Raw genomic sequence first — 16,428 nt, 5'->3', positions numbered from 1 at the left:
CTTCCATACATTTAGTGCCTGCTCTCTCAAACACAAATGGTGAGTACACCAGAGTGCACACTACTCCGGAGAATTTCCTTTTTATGTGCATTGAAGAGAGAGAATGGACCTCACTATGAGAGTGTGACCGTGTGCAGCCTTGACTCACAAAACCGGTGACACTCAATCTGCTTCCCGGGCCATGATGGATGTTGTGACTGTGCAATAACCCCCTTTGTGGATCGACGGGAAAAGGTTTGAAAATTTCACCAGATGATTATATAGCTTTTTTACGTCAGTGACAGATAGGTTTTAAAAAGAAAAGAAGAAGAAGAAGAAGAAGAATCAAAGAGGATTCATTTTCAGTTTTCAAAATGACTACTGACATCACCATGGCCGAGACTCAGACGCGTTCTCAAGCTTTCCACTTCTCTTTCTATTTAAGAACATGAATGTGGCTCATTCATTTCACTTTCCTTTAAATGTGCAGTTTTGAGTAAATTATTATGAAGACTTGGATATTCCAATAAATGAGTATAACACATTTCTATACACAAAATTGTTTATACACAGTTTGCGTATTGTGAGCATGCAGAAATAACACGACAGTGTACCAAGTCTTAACAAAACTAAAACTGAAAAAATACAAACAAGTCCAGACTGTACTGCAGACATTTTTTTTTATTGGAATCATATGTTAAAGAGCCAGTTATTACAAAAAATAGAAACCCTGTTACAGCTCCCACTTTGGCACAATCAGAAAGCCTTATGAAATGTTGCGGGGGTGGTTACGGTCCTTCTTCTGAGCATCAAAATTATTATTATTTAAAAAAAATTTTTTTTTTTACCATTGTACAATATAACCAGCACCTTTTCTTTGTTACCATTAAGGTCAAGGAGGCCTCTCCCAAAATTAAATCCAGATGTTATCCCCTGAGTGACGGCCTCTGAACACTGCCCTCTAATCAAACAGGAATGTACGTCTTCTTGTAGCCTGCAAAATTTGCCAACAGAACATTCTTTTTGTACAAAATGTGTAAAGTGATTAGCACTCTCACTTCACAGCGAGAATGTCTCCGGTTTGAGTCCAGGCAGGAGTTTGGATGGGTTTTTCTGATTAACAATTGATGAGCCTAATATTGCCAAGTGTGAATGTGAGTCCGAGTGACTGTATGATTCTCTGTTTTCCCTGAGATGGAGAGCCAACCCTGCTTTCACCCAAAGTCAGCTGGGATCGGCATATATATGAAATTTGTTAACTTAAAGCTGTTTTTCAGCAATGGAAGCAGATCAAGTCATGGGAAGTTGCTGCTACTAATACCTACAAGGTGTTTCAAATTTCCTGGATTACTTCCATCCTTCGTCTACAATCCCACTTTGGTACCAAACTCTCATGAGCTTCATTTGAACATTACTATGAACTAGACATAACAATGAAAGCAGCTGAAACTACAAGTGCCACAAATTCATGAAAACGTCCGCAACCCAGTTGGGAGGAACTTTCTGAAGAATATTTGTCTTCCATTGAAGAGAGAATGCTATGACAATGTTCAGCTGTTACATCTGCCAAAGGTGGATAATAATGACGAATCACAAGTTTAGAAATTGATTCTAGGATACATTTTTAACTGAAATAGTTATTTGATTCAATGAGATATTAAATTGAATATCTGTAAATTAAAAAAAATTCAAATCGGAGTTATTGTTACAGAATAGACCTTGATTTACATTAAAACTCAATATCACATCACTTGATGTATATAAATGCTCATTAAAAATTGTTTTTGGTTCTAATCCTTATATTTACAACCTTTTATATTTTTATTTGACTCTTGTAAATTGTCACACGTGTGATTATGACATAAAAAAAAAAAACGAAATTCAGTGTCAACTTTTTAAACTCGTCGGTTTGAATATGTAAATATCGTGCTTGTTATCGTTCGCCGTTGTTCCGCTGGAGGGCGCTGATAGCGAGCACCAGGTGGTCTGAGATCAACTCCACGGAGGAGGAGGAGGCCATTCACCACTAGCCTGTTTTAGCTTCACACACTTAGCTACTGTTAGCCAGCCGGCGGCTAATGAGCGAGCTAAGGCATCAGCTTCTCCTAAATGTCGCCCGGCCCATCAAGTGATGGCGAGAGAAACGTGTTCACAAACCGAAGCTGGTGAGTTCGGAGGCTCCCCCGCGTCGGCGGCCAAACATTTAATACATTTGCAGGGATTTCCAGTCGTGCGGCTAACCTTAGCTCGGCTCGTTAGCGTCGGTGAGCGCTGAGCTAACTCTCTTGTTTGTGTCCTTTCAGAGCTGTATTACCTCATCGCCAGATTTCTGCAGTCTGGACCGTGTAAAAAAGCAGCACAGGTAAAAAAAAGACGTAAAATTTTCGCAAATCGCCTGATTGAATAGCCGTGCTAGCATGCGATGCTAACTGAGCCTCTGTTGTTAGATTCTGGTGGAGGAGCTGGAGGAGTATGAGGTACGTTCAGCCCGACCTTTCTGTTTTTATTCTCATGTGTGGTTTCCGTTACTGCCGCCTGTCTGCTCCGTTCCGAGGGAAACTTCTCACTATTTACATCTGGCGGATGGAAATAGAAGCGCGTTTCTCCCGTCGAGTCCAGACTAGCAGGTCTGTGCTCGGTCTCTTAACGGCTTGTTCTTTTATAACTTTAGTTGGTCCCGCAGCGATGGAGCTGGGGCGGGGAGAAATACAAACGGACCTTCCAAGACTGGGTGAGTGTGAACTGCCATTATTAAGTTTTTTTTAATAACATAAGTCGTGTTTGTTTTTTTTCCGCCGATAAGTGAGTTTTTGCACGGTGCTGTATTTTAAATGTAATTTCCCATTCATAACAAGCGCGGTGGAAATGTGACAAAATTTAATTTAATATAGTTTAAATTGTAATATTAGTTCAGGCCTGTTGATAAATAAGGATATCCAGGCTTGGCTATTGTGTGGGCTTGTGGGCGGAGCGTGCGTACGAGCGGAACGAACGATAGGGCCTGAGAGCTGCTCTTCAGCTTTCGAAGCCAATAAGATCACAATATGGTTCCCTTCTGAGGCGGAAGAAGGATAATCTCTTCTACTGATTGGCTGGTAGGCTCTTTGACCCGCCTCCTTCTGTTGGAGTCCCTCCCTCTGAGTGTTTTTTGTTTTTTTCAACGATCTGCATGACAAAACGACATTTCAGGTGGTTATTAGCTGCAGTTCAGTCTGTGAGATCAAACCAAAGCCGGCTTTTCCTGTATTCTATAGTTAATTCCCTGTTTGACTGCCCAGTTGATGTCTTGAATCACACCATATCACAAATGTGCAGCTTTTTGGTGAATTAAAGAAATTTTGTTTGTTGAAATCACCTTTTTTTTTTCCTTTATCAAAGTTTTGCATGGGTTCTAGTGTATTTCTAATAGCTTGTTTTGTCAACAAAGTGTATGAGTATTTTGTTTTGAGACTACTTGTTAAATATGTGTGGCGCTAGAGGTCTGGGATCAGTCGTTGGCACTGGACAGGTCAACACTGTGGGTCCCTGAGCAAGATCCATAACCTTCACCAGCTCCCCGGAGCGCCCCAATGTGGTTGTATTGTGAATACATTGTACACGTTAGAAAATGTAATGTGAAAAAGTCTGTAACCTTGTTCACATGAAGATAAGAACACTCAATGCCAAACACTTGTACTAAGTGTTGGAATTGAGTGCTCTTATCTTATTCAAACAGTCACAGCTTTAATTTTTGGGTGTGTTCTGCACCACAGGGGTACGATGTGTGTTGTATGGTCTCTCGACAAATAAACAATGTAGCTGGATGTCACTTTCTTTATTGTCACCTAAAAGTTTGCAGATTAGCAGCCTGTCTTCCATTTACAGATGGTCCCGAGATGCTCGGATAGTTAGAACAACTTATTCTAAAATAAGTTGGTAAAACCGTATTGATGGAAATTTTAGGACATTTTCAAACTACACTTGCTTCCACAGTGATCGCTTTATAGTGGGTAGTTTAGCAATCAGAGAGGACAGGTATTTGTGGATGAGCCGCTGAATATTATTGAATCAACAATCAGTGGCCATCTGCAACATCTGGAAATATTTTGTCCACTAATTGAAACTGTTTACATATCGTTGGTTACTCGGGTCAATAGTCAAGTCAGTAACTATTTCTTTCAGTTTCAACTTATTTAGTGGCAATTTTATTACTATCATGTGACAGGACTCTGCATGTATATTTGTCATATGTATGTAAAACGGTCACCCAGGAATACTGCTGCATGACCATCATGACACAGACAACATCATCACCTTTTGTCATATTCATAGTCGCATAGTGAAAATGAAAGCTATCTTGGGAACTGTGACAAAAGCACTCTCTCATGTTCAGTTTCAATTTTATTTTATTTCTATATCACCAAATAGAACAGCCATTTCAAATCACTTTTACGGAAAAAAAAGACAATTCCACATGGGCGCGCATAAGAGACTGAAAAGAAAAAACTCCCCTTCAACAGGAAGAAACCCTTATAGAAGCCAGGCTCAGAGGTGGTGACTTTCTGCTGTTTGGGGTGAGGGGATAGAAGGAGAGGAAAAGATCGGACAGATTGTGGGGAGGGATTCAAATCCTGGTTTGGGTACGGATGTTTTGACAGTTCAGATTAAAATATAATCCGGATGACCTGAATGATAAGAGTAGTTAAAAATTCAAAATTGGAGCGGTAAACATTCGCTGCTTCTTCTTCTTGCATACATACAATAGAGACAAATGTAGTCACAGTAATAAACGATGAGCTTGATTTGGAGCTTCAGCCTCTTAAAAAAAAAAGTAAATCAAAAGGAGCAACCATCAGAGAAACGTTTGTCGGTTGCTTTTAATCAGAGTGAATTCAAACGTTATTTTTTTTTCACATTTGACTAGTTTTATATTTTGTTTGTCTTATTCTCCAGGCTCTTTTCTGTCACATGCGTTGGAAGGACTTCTGATTAAATTGACTCTGTCACTTGTGCAGGTGCGTCTGAACCAGCACATTCCCGCAGACTATCTGCTCCGTGTTTGTCAACGGATCGGCCCCCTTATCGAGAAGGAGATCCCACCTAGCGTTCCTGGAGTACAAACACTGTTGGGACTTGGGAGACAGTCCTTGCTTCGCACCACCAGAAGTTAGTTTCTTCCTTCTTCCCACTATTGTTATTTTCTTTTTTTTTTACGTAAATTCGAATAGACGTTTTTTTGTTGTCGTTTTCACAAAATATCTGTTTCACTCAGGCTGTGGCCACAAAGTGTGTCGTGGCTCTGCTGTTATTGCACTCCATCGAGGACGGCCACCAGAACCTCCGGCCGACAATGGACATCCTCCCAATGTTGGTAAGTGGAACATTATCAAGGTAGTTCAAGGTAGGCATGTTTTTACACCTCGTATTGTGTCAAAGCTCCTCGACTAATCATTCCTGTTTGTTTTCATGTCAAAGTCTCCATCATGGGGGGTCGCCAAGCTACAGGTACGGCTCGTTTTGGCCAGGTCCTGCCGTCTTCCGCCTACCAACACATGAAGATACACAAACGTATCCTCGGACACCTGTCTTCAGTCTACTGCGTAGCCTTTGACCGCACCGGCCGACGAATATTTACGGTCAGTGATCAATTTAAAGGCTGGTGATTGTGTTTATGTTGAGTGATATAGTAAATATAGTTCAGCTGAAGAGGTGGGCTTCTGTTTCTAAACCGTAATGGGGGCTATAGCGCCTGCAACAAGGCTGCCTGTTTCGTCCCTGCTTATAGTGACTGTTTCTGTCTCCTACCAGGTAAAAGTAAAAACATTTAAAAGCACGTTTTTCTAATATTGATCTATTTAGAAGTCCTTATTTATTATAATATGCTTCTTAGATTATGAACAAGATATTTTATTTTAAGAGCTATAAGCTTACAGCTGATAAGGAAACTATTTTATGTCCAAAGTGTCTTCTGAGCTGTTAAGTTGTATTTTTCTGTGGACTATATTTTATTTAGTTTGTCACAAAGTTTGTCACTTGTTTTCAGTGTACTTGTGAGAGTTGGCATTTGCCAGTGTTTACCCTCAGACAGTTCCCAGTTCAACTTTTTTTTTTTTTTTTTTTTACGATTGTCTGATGGTTTTCAGGGTTCTGACGACTGCCTGGTGAAAATCTGGGCCACAGATGACGGCCGTCTCCTGGCAACACTCCGCGGCCACTCAGCAGAGATCTGCGACATGGCCGTCAACCACGAGAATACTCTCATCGCCTCGGCCAGCTGCGACAAAGTCATCAGAGTGTGGTGCTTGCGCACCTGTGCGCCCATTATTGTTCTGCAGGCTCACGCTGCCTCCATCACGTCCATACAGGTGATTTTACTGGCTTCAAAAACGACAAACAACCTCTGTTTGCGAGGCGTTTTTGAGTTTTCAATTGAAACGCTCGGTCCATTCTAAATGTTTACTGCGGCCGTGTTGTTTTAAATTGTGGCCAGTTTGTTCTCATGACTAACCAGGTGCGACACACTCTTTTTTTTTTTTTTAGTTTTGTCCTGCAGTCAAAGGGAGCACGCGATACCTGGCCTCCACCGGCGCAGACGGCATGGTGTGTTTCTGGAAGTGGAACTCGCTTAGCATGAAATTTAAGTAAGTCTCAGAGGTTCCCAGGTGTGTTTTCCTAACGTGCGGTTTTCTTTGTCAGTACAAGTAAACTGTTTGTCCTTTTTCTCAGCGATCAGCCAGTTAAGTTTGTTGAGCGGTCAAGGCCAGGGGTGCAAGTCTCCACCTCATCCTTCAGCAGTGGTGAGTCTATTTCCCCATGTCCTGCAGTTTGAACTCAGATTTTTGAATTTGTTTTCTATTTCTGTTCTTCTCGTGTTGCTAAAGAGAAAATCCATTATGTCCTCCATTTCATTCTGTTTGCGTTCAATAGGTGGTATGTTCATGGCTACTGGTGGCACAGATCACATGATCAGGATTTACTACCTCGGAGCTGACCCTCCCATGAAGGTCTCTGAGATGGACGCTCACACGGTAAGACACAAGCTACTGTAGCGACATTCATATTTTGCATCCGACCCTTTTTAGTGTTTTATCTTGATTCGAATGAATTCGCTGCATCTTGATGTCTTTGCTGTTTGTACTTTCAGGATAAAGTTGTTGTCGTCCAGTTCTGCAATAACAGCGACAGGTGAGTGCGTTTGCCGACATCATGCAGACGCTTAAACAGTTTTTCTGTGGTTTTGAAGCCTTTTGACAGTTGAATGTGTTTGTATTCAGCCTGAGGTTTGTCAGTGGCAGTCGAGACGGCACAGCCAGGATCTGGCATTACCAGCAACAAGAGTGGAAGAGCATCACGTTGGACATGGCTGCAAGGTTGCCCGGGTAAGAAGCAGGACTGTTTCACAACACATTGTGTTAAAGTTCCTGTCTTTTTAGTCCTTCATATATGATGGGGTATTTTTTTTTTTTTAGAAGTACTGCTTCCACTGGGGATGATAAAACCAAGCTGGTGGTGACCATGGTCGCCTGGGATCGAGTCGACACCACCGTCATCACGGCTGTGTCCAACTACCTTCTCAAAGTGTGGAGTACGTCTGGACAGCTCCTGCATGTCTTGTCTGTGAGTGACTGAAACTTTTCTACTTTGAACACATTCAGACTTGAAGCTGCAACTGACCGTCCTGACTGTCGGCACGCTTTCTGCTTCAGGGTCACGACGACGAGGTGTTTGTGTTGGAGGCTCACCCGTTTGACCCGCGCATTATGTTGTCTGCTGGCCACGATGGCAACATTTACATCTGGGACCTGAGCAGGGGAACCAAAATCCGCAATTTCTTCAACATGGTAATTTTTCAGCAAGGAGTACCACCCATTTGTACGCCGCCCCCCCTGGCATTGAGTTTATATTTAAATATTTGTTTCCAGATTGAGGGCCAAGGCCACGGAGCTATTTTTGACTGCAAGTTCTCTGCTGATGGGCAACACTTCGCCTGCACTGACTCACACGGACATTTGCTCATTTTTGGCTTTGGCTGCAGCAGACCGTATGAGAAGGTAACTGCATATACGTTTTTCTTGAAATGTGTTTGTCAGTAGTAATCCCTTCACCTCTGGTTTTCAGAAGGACTTTAAGAGCATTCAGGCATTGTAATGGAATTGAAATTCTGTAACTTTTTTCTTAACTTTATTTGATTGGTGTTGGGGTTTTTTTTTTAATCAATAAAAATAAACTTTTTCTGCCACTATATTCAATATATTCAGATTCCCGACCAGATGTTCTTCCACACGGACTACCGCCCTCTAATTCGGGACGCCAATAACTACGTTCTGGATGAGCAGACACAGCAAGCCCCCCATCTCATGCCCCCCCCCTTCCTGGTGGACATCGACGGCAACCCTCACCCTTCTCACTACCAGCGCCTGGTGCCTGGAAGGGAGAACTGCAAAGACGAGCAGCTCGTACCTCAGCTTGGATACATGGCTAACAGTAAAGTGGTTTCTCAGTCCTCACGCAGTTTATTAAGGCTTCCGGTTTAATCGTATGGCACGTGACGGATGGAGTTTAACACATCATGTGCCTTTTTGCTGGGCAGGTGACGGAGAGTTGGTCGAGCAAGTTCTCGGCCAGCAGACCGCAGAAAATGGAGAGAACCTACTGGACAATCTCATCAGACAACTGCAGAATGAGCAGGATGAGCAGCAAAATGAGCAACAGCCAGCCGAAGGCGACAGAGGTACGAGATGCAACGGAGATAGTTTTTCAAACAAGTACTTGTGTACTTTTCATCCTCTGAGTTCTTCTGCCCTATCAAACTCAACCAAACCACTCTGTAACATTTAGCTGATGATGGAGTGGAGATGGTCGATTCCGCCCTTGCTGTTGGCTCTCGCCGAGGCAGGCAGGTGGACGGGGTCTGGCAGATGCAGCATAATTCCCTTCGTAGTCAAGTGGCGACGGAGAGAGACCTGCTGGCGTGGAGCCGCAGGGTGGTGGTTAATGAAGTGCCGCACGGGACTTTCAGGTGAGGTGGACAGCAGGAATTGTCTCCGTTTCGAGGATATCGAGTATATCTGTACATACTTTATTGTGCACGGGACAAATAAAGCTGTTCACTGTTGAATTTCTGATCCTTCAGCAATATTTTATCATGTTTCTATAGGGTTTTTGAGGAATGCAGACGAGCCAAAGGCGACATGGAGTGTTCGTTATACAACGCAGAGCGGAGGAAGAAACCAGCAACCTGCACACCCAAAGTACGCCACCTTCCACATCTCAGTGGTTTTCACACCTCAGACATGTTATGTATGCAAATCAATACCTTTTTCTACGTTTTTAGAGTGATCCACTGGCTTCACGTCTGCGCTCCTTGCGACCCGCCAAGAAAAAGCAGCAGCGCCACGCCTATCAGACCCGCTCAGCCCAAGTCCGCCCGCGGGGAAGCAGGAGTCGGAATAGAAGCAACCGGCGTAACTCGGGCAGCCAGGCCGACTCGGACAGTGATGGAAATGTATGTCTCAACTTTCTGCTTGAAAGCCATAGATCATCAGCACAATCTGTCATATCAAACATCGTATCACAGCAAACCGTACGACCATTTCTGACGACATTGTTCATTCTTTCTCTGTGCTAATAGGCACGGGAGCAGACGGAGCAGTCTGAAGCCTCTTCTGATGGTGAAACCCAGTGGCAGAGTTTGAGCAGTTCCAGGTAAATGTCTTTGACTGAGCCGTGTTTTTAAAATGGCAGCTATTACAACCCACCTAACGGCATTGCTCTTTTACTCCTAGTGACTCTTCCAGTGAGTATTCTGATTGGACAGCTGATGCAGGAATCAACCTCCAGCCGCCAAAGCGGTCAACCAGACGGCCAGCGCAGCCTTCTGGTTACAGCACTTCTGAGGAGGAGGAGGAGGAGGAAGAAGGTGGTGAAGAGGCCAAGGAAGCAAAGAAGAAGGAAAGTGAGAAGAAAAAGAAGAAGCCCAAGGAGACCAAACAGGTGAGTTAGAATGTCCTGCAGCTTCAGCAGCCACAATGGAAGCATAACTTTTTTTTTAATTTTTAGACCTTAATATCTAATAAATTCTATGCAGAAACCCACGTCCTCTCTGGCTGGACTTGATGCAGAGGAATGGGTGCCCCCATCATGGATAGTGGAGACCATCCCTCGCCGCTCTCCCTTCGTCCCACAAATGGGAGATGAAGTATGTACTGCAATTAAAAAAAAAAATCAATGAGAAACATTGCATTATACACATTTTAATCCTGACTTTCCTGTCCTCGTCCAGCTCATCTACTTCAAACAGGGCCACCAGGCGTACGTCCGGGCTGTTCGCAGGGCCAAAGCGTATAGCATCAACCCTCAGAAACAGCCTTGGAACAGACTCAACCTCAGGGTGAGGCCCAGATTTATTAAAAAAGCCAGGAGTTGCATAGGGTTGCACATGCTCTGTTTAGGCTCAAATATGCTTCCTTTACACGCGTGCATTTGGTTGTGAATTTCAAACATCAGCTGTAACGAGAGTAACATTCGATCTACAATGTTGGTACTTTTTCTGATAAAACAAATGGAATGGACATTTTTCTAATCGACCGTAGGTTTCTGGTGATTTCTCATCAACTTGTTCTCCCCTCACAGGACCAGGAATCGGTGAAAGTGGTTGGAATTAAGTATGAAGTGGGTCCTCCGACTCTGTGCTGCCTAAAACTGGCTTTCTTGGACCCGGTCTCAGGAAAGATGACCAACGAGTCTTTCTCTTTAAAGTGAGCCTTCATATTCAGTAAATGCAACTTAATAAGTGACTGTACTCTTCTGTAAATGTCATCTCTCTTTTCATTCCCATCCCTAAGGTATCACGACATGCCAGATGTCATCGATTTTCTGGTACTGCAGCAGTTTTACAACGAGGCTAAAGAGCACAACTGGCAGCCAAGTAAGTTGGTTCGCAGCAGTTTTTTCCTTCTTCTTTAACTCTTATCCACATTAATATTGGCTGCACTTCCCTTTCGCTTGATCTTGTCTTCAGGTATGAGATTCCGCAGCATCATTGATGACGCCTGGTGGTTTGGGTCTGTGGAGGATCAGGAGCCTCTGCAGCTGGAGTATCCAGACAGCTTGTTCCAGTGCTATGCCGTAAAGTAAGACACATCTCTGTGTATCAACAGTGCAATCCACTAAATGTCAGATTCTTTTTTTTTTTTTATCCAAAGTTGCATTTCATTCAACTTAAATCATTGTGGTTTCAGGTGGGATAATGGTGAGCGGGAGAAAATGAGCCCATGGGACATGGAGCCCATTCCAGAAGAAGGTCAGTGGTTTTAAAATGACGATATTTTTTATTATCGGAGTAATAAATAGTCATTGTGGTTATATTCCCCATCTTTAGTCAGAAATAGCTTTATGTGAAAGTCATTAAAGGTCTGGCCCATAATTCTCAGATATAGCAAGGTGTAATCAGAGACTATATCAAATTAAAATCTGGGTTGTTTAAATGGAAATGTACTCCGTTCATTGCATCTTAAAGGATCCTTTGCATAATTTGACTTTCCGGCAATGAAATGAGTCAGATGCACTGTCACTAAGATATATTATTATATATTCTCGGGATCATAAAACATGTGGAAGAAGCATTTTGTCTTCTGAATGAGAACATATCAGTGTCTTTATTGCTATTTAAAGCGTCAGAGAGACACTTTGGGAGACGTATCACCTTCCATCTCCCGAGGAAACAAATTTTTAGCCCACATTTTTTTTTTCCCCATCAATATTTGTGAATAGTTAAACAACTTGTGTTAATATTCTGACATTCTCTGACTCTTTCAGCGGCATTGCCCGAGCAGGTTGGCGACGGCGTGGAGGTGGCAGAAGAGGAGCTGAAAGCTCTGCTCTACGAACCTCAGGAAGGAGAATGGGGTGCTCACACGAGAGATGAAGACTGTGAGAGAGTCATGCATGGCATTGATCAACTTCTTACGTTAGGTAGGTCACTAACGTGATGATAAAGTGTTGTCAACAGGAATCATTTTCGTCTCGAACACACCTGATTCTCCTCGTGTTTGCCCACAGATGTCGCGAAGGCATTTGCACTACCAGTCAACTTCCAAGACTACCCTCTGTACTGCACCGTGGTGGCTTACCCCACAGATCTCCACACCATTCGCAAACGGCTTGAGAATCGCTTCTACAGGTAATGAAGCATCACAGAGAGTCACATTTTGCAGTTTGTTTTTTTTTTGTTTTTATTTGACTTCAAAGTCCCGATGTACTCTAAACGTTCTTCCTCTCCTTCTCCAGGCGGATCTCGGCTTTAATGTGGGAGGTGCGTTACATCGAACATAATGCCCGCACTTTCAATGAACCCCAAAGCCCCATTGTAGCATCTGCCAAGGTGGTTACTGATGTTCTCCTGCACTATATTGGGTAAGACTCCATTGAGTTCATGATTATTGCCGCCTCATTGAATGCTGGAGTAGCCATGATGGTTTACTTTCTCTGTCAGGGATCAGAGCTGCACAGACATCTTGGAACTGCATTACAAACAGAAAAATGTTGTCAGCAGTGGAGAAGAAGCTGAAGTAAGTTTTTTTCTTTTCTTTTCTTTCCATAGCAGCTTATTTTCACTTTCATCCAATTTTAAAGTTGATGTGTTGTTTTGCAGGTGGACTTGGATGTGGACTCCGACACCCCAGGGACTTCTACAGGACATCGTGTAAGACGAGTCCACAGTAGTCATTGGAATCATTTTTGAAGCTTTTTAAAAACACCAACAGAAGTTACTTTCTCACTGAATATTTTTTTTTTTATCTCTCCCCAACAGGGAAGCAACTCGAGTGCGAAGAAGCGCGGTGTTGCTTTAGATCCAAAAGCGTGGCGGAGTCAATGTCGAGAGCTGCTGCGCCGCATGAGGGCTTCCCCGGCTTCAGAACCATTCAGACAACCTGTGGATCTCTTCGAGTATCCGGTAAACACCAACACTTCATCTGGCCACTATCACCAGACAATCCTCACGGCATTAGAAATGCATGTGACACATGTAGAAGTAAAGAAAGACAAGGATAGATGATTGCATCTCAAACATTGAATTCCTCATTAAATGTTTCAACTTTTTTTTTGTGTGTGTTCAGGACTATCGAGACATCATTGACACGCCCATGGATCTGACCAGTGTGTCAGAGACGCTGCTCGCAGGCAACTATGGGAATCCGGTGGAGTTTGCCAAGGACGTCCGCCTCATTTTCAGCAACTCGAAAGCATACACTCCGAACAAAAAGTCGCAGGTAGACAAAGAAAGGAAACAATCCTGTGAACGTTGTCAAGGAAAGGCCGCCGTCGGCTGCGGTGCGTTTTCATCGTGATTTTTCCCATATGTCCAGATCTATACCATGACGCTCAGCTTGTCGGCCTTCTTTGAAAAACGCATCATCTCCATCATCTCAGACTACAAGTCTGCCATTCAGAATGAAAAGCGAACTCGTCAGCGACTCAATTACCGGAGGAGATTGCACAACGGAGGAAGCTCCCCCCCTAACAGTCGGTCTCCCAGGTACTGAGGCTTGTTTGTCCCCTCATTTTAATGTGATGTCAATAAATACTGAGCCGTCTTTGTTCTGAAATGGGTTTTTGTTTTTAATGCGCAGTCCTAAAGGGAAGCACAAGTCAGGGAAGGTGTCAAAACCAAGAAAATCCCAGACCTCAATGAAGACTCGCCCTCACAGATCAAATCAAGGTATGACTGTTCAGCCAAACCGTATTGACAGTTTACTCGCTAAGTGTCCTTTATGTATTCTCTGTTCAGTTGGATCCCATAAAAATCTATCTTTATTGGTTGGAATTGGAATTTTACCCAAAATGCATAATGGAAACATTTTCATTTCTGAGCATGTTGCTGTAAACAGCAGTTTCTTACATACACACACACACGATTTTTACTTTATCCACATTAAATCTTATTGAAATTGTTTGGGTTATTTAAAAAAAAAAAAAAGCGATTTAAGTTCTGTTTCGTCATCCTACTTTTTGTTTTTAGCTCAGCAAAGCAACAGTGTAGCAGATGAAGAGGAGTCCCAGCCTTCCTCCCCGCCTTCAGGGAGAAGTAGGGAGAGCAGGCGGCAGTCGCCTCACCGGGCGACCGGCAGCCGAGCAACCCCAGTCAAGAAGTCAGGTATGTCTGAATGTAACGCACGAGCTGGAGTTGAATCAGTGGTTTTTCTCTCTAGTGGGATATTTAAAGATCAGCTTCTGTGTCCTTCAGGGCGCCAACAAAACCTCCATCCAAGCAACGACCCGAGGCAAGAAGCACAGCAGTCCGACGACAATGACGAGGAGGCAAGCAGGTCCAACAGCTCCTCGTCTGACTCGTCCTCCACTTCATCCTCCTCCTCCTCCTCCAGTTCCTCCTCGTCGTCTTCGTCGTCGTCCGACAGCGACAACAGCTCTGATTCAGAAGTGGAGAAGTATGTCGAAGGAGGGGATCACGACTACAGCAAAGCCCCCTGCTTGTCAGTGCATCTCTCAGCTAAGGGTAAAGCGACGGCCTCAGGGAAAAGGAAGCATGAAGAAGATGAAGGAGAAGCAGCACAGAGACCTAAAAAAGCAAGAGTGCAGCAGCCAGTTAAACAAAAGGATGATGAAGAGGAGGAGGAGGAGGAGGCAGAGGACGGAGAGGAAGAAGATGAGGAGGAAGAAGATGAGGAAGAGGAGGAGGAGGAGGAGGAGGAGGAAGAAGAAGAGGAGGAAGAGGAGCAACAGCAGCAGCAACAGGTGAATGTAAGACAAGAAGAGGGAGAAGGAGCGGATGAGGAAGAGGAGCCTGAAGAAGAAGAGGAGCCTGAGGAAGAAGAAGAAGAGGAGGAGGAGGAGGAGGAGGATGACGATGACTCAGGGGCGCACAAAGCCGCTGCGGCGCCTACAGCAGCGGTGAACAGCACGAGAGGCGCCGGCTTCAAATCTCGGAGGGTCAACACACGGAACCAGGGCCGCAGGACAGTCCTGTACGGGGACGAGTCGGAGGATGATGGCCATGGGTCAAAGGACGACCCCCTCAACCTGGGCATGTCCCGCTCAGGACGGGTACGCCGCATGACTGAGAAGGCTCGCGTCAGCCACCTCATGGGCTGGAGTCACTGACACATCGCCCCCTTCAGACCTCGTTCAAAAAATTACAAACTGTTCAACACAAATGATACTTCAGGGATTTTCTTTTTTGTAAACGCTTGTATATATAATATATATATATATATATAGAGAGAGAGATTTTTTTCTTTTATCTGAGACCGCTTATGACTCTCAAACTGATAACTGGTGCTCTCCTCCCCCCCCCCCCCCCCCAAAAAAAAAAAAAACATTGCCAGGGCTTTTCTTCCCTGGGTGACAGAGCTACTGTTCAACACAGACCCTCTCCCCACTGGACTAACTCACCTCGGCCTTACTGCTCGCTGGAAGAGCCTTTACGACGCGGCGCATCTCGTCTCCTCTTTTCACGTCCCGTACTAAAACACTATGTTTACTTGTCTTCGTCCCTCCAACGACGTATCTCGCTCCTGGTCACCAAAGAAGGATGTGGACATGCCAAAAAAAAAAAAACTAAATGGTGCTCATTTCTCTCTCTCGTCTAACCAATGAATAATTTATAAAGAAAAATGGACTGTTGCTCGGTGGTTATGACCGCTGGGAAACACGTGCAGTCTCTCATAGCATATCTGATGTCAACTCTGTCGGTCCTCGCTCTTTTCTCAGGTTGCGAGCCTTAGTTTTTCTGGGTTTATGTCGTCCTTATTCAGTTCTGTGTCGCCCGTAGACGAGCCACACTGAAGGAAAAGTAAATAGAATCCCAGTACCACAGTCATGTTCATCAAAACCTGCTTTGGCTGAATATTTTGCATTCTATCTTTATTTTCTTTATTTTGGTATTGGTTTATTTTTTATGGGTGTGGGGGTGGCTCTTCCATTGCGTTGTTTTGGTATAATTGGTGCCTTTTTGTTGCTTTGAAGGTTAAAAGTTCACTTTTTTGTCTCTTGGTAAAAGAAGCCACATTATCCTGTGTTTGTCCTCAGACCTGCAGCCACGACCCCCCCCACCCCCCACCCCCCAACTACACTCTCCCCAACAATCATGTGCAAAGTCAAAACTGGTCCCTGGCCAACTCTCCTCTCACAGAAGTATTTATTTTTCCACTGTATTATACTTGGGTTTACTTTATCTATTTCGTACATTCATTGTGACGAGGAAAATATTTGCACATTTTTCGACTTGTGTGGCAGCTGACTAATAAAGAAAGAGAAATGAGATGAAACCTTTTTTTTTTTTTTTGGAAAAGGTGCATGGACTGTGCCAGCACACTCGACTCAATTTTTTGAATTTTTTTTTTTTTTTTAATGTTTGAAGAGTTCAGGAAGACATAAGTAGAAATCTCTTTTAATGTATGTTTGATTAAAGTGAAGGTTTCATTTGGTTCTAATCTGAAGCAATGGCAGCAA

The 16,428-nt window shown here is 43.7% G+C and overlaps 1 protein-coding gene across 1 annotated transcript; it reads left to right on the top strand.

Annotated features, from left to right (window-relative positions):
* The first annotated feature begins 2,018 nt into the window (after positions 1-2,018).
* On the top strand, positions 2,019-15,210 carry brwd3 (bromodomain and WD repeat domain containing 3). The gene is made up of 40 exons (XM_080509515.1): positions 2,019-2,144; positions 2,283-2,341; positions 2,427-2,456; positions 2,651-2,710; positions 4,974-5,124; positions 5,231-5,329; positions 5,434-5,594; positions 6,102-6,323; positions 6,499-6,599; positions 6,685-6,755; positions 6,886-6,986; positions 7,103-7,143; positions 7,233-7,337; positions 7,428-7,575; positions 7,665-7,799; positions 7,881-8,009; positions 8,217-8,442; positions 8,549-8,689; positions 8,797-8,977; positions 9,116-9,209; positions 9,293-9,463; positions 9,590-9,663; positions 9,744-9,951; positions 10,046-10,156; positions 10,241-10,348; positions 10,591-10,715; positions 10,803-10,885; positions 10,979-11,090; positions 11,199-11,260; positions 11,776-11,931; positions 12,019-12,139; positions 12,247-12,372; positions 12,452-12,527; positions 12,611-12,661; positions 12,770-12,913; positions 13,077-13,229; positions 13,326-13,495; positions 13,590-13,678; positions 13,979-14,113; positions 14,204-15,210. Exons 1-40 carry the CDS (start codon positions 2,111-2,113, stop codon positions 15,076-15,078), a joined length of 5,439 nt encoding a protein of 1,812 aa, XP_080365641.1. The 5' UTR covers positions 2,019-2,110; the 3' UTR covers positions 15,079-15,210.
* The last annotated feature ends 1,218 nt before the right edge of the window (positions 15,211-16,428 follow it).

The sequence above is a fragment of the Blennius ocellaris genome (assembly GCF_963422515.1).
Source record: "Blennius ocellaris genome assembly, chromosome: 14".
NCBI lineage: Eukaryota > Metazoa > Chordata > Actinopteri > Blenniiformes > Blenniidae > Blennius > Blennius ocellaris.
This window is presented reverse-complemented; position numbering and strand designations above follow the sequence as displayed.

Excerpts from the sequence above, each read along its gene's own strand:
- brwd3 (XM_080509515.1), top strand. The coding sequence starts at position 2,111 with ATGGCGAGAGAAACGTGTTCACAAACCGAAGCTG. Across the intron at positions 11,261-11,775 it reads GGAGCCCATTCCAGAAGAAG|CGGCATTGCCCGAGCAGGTT; the intron begins GTCAGTGGTTTT and ends TGACTCTTTCAG. Across the intron at positions 12,140-12,246 it reads CTTGAGAATCGCTTCTACAG|GCGGATCTCGGCTTTAATGT; the intron begins GTAATGAAGCAT and ends CTCCTTCTCCAG.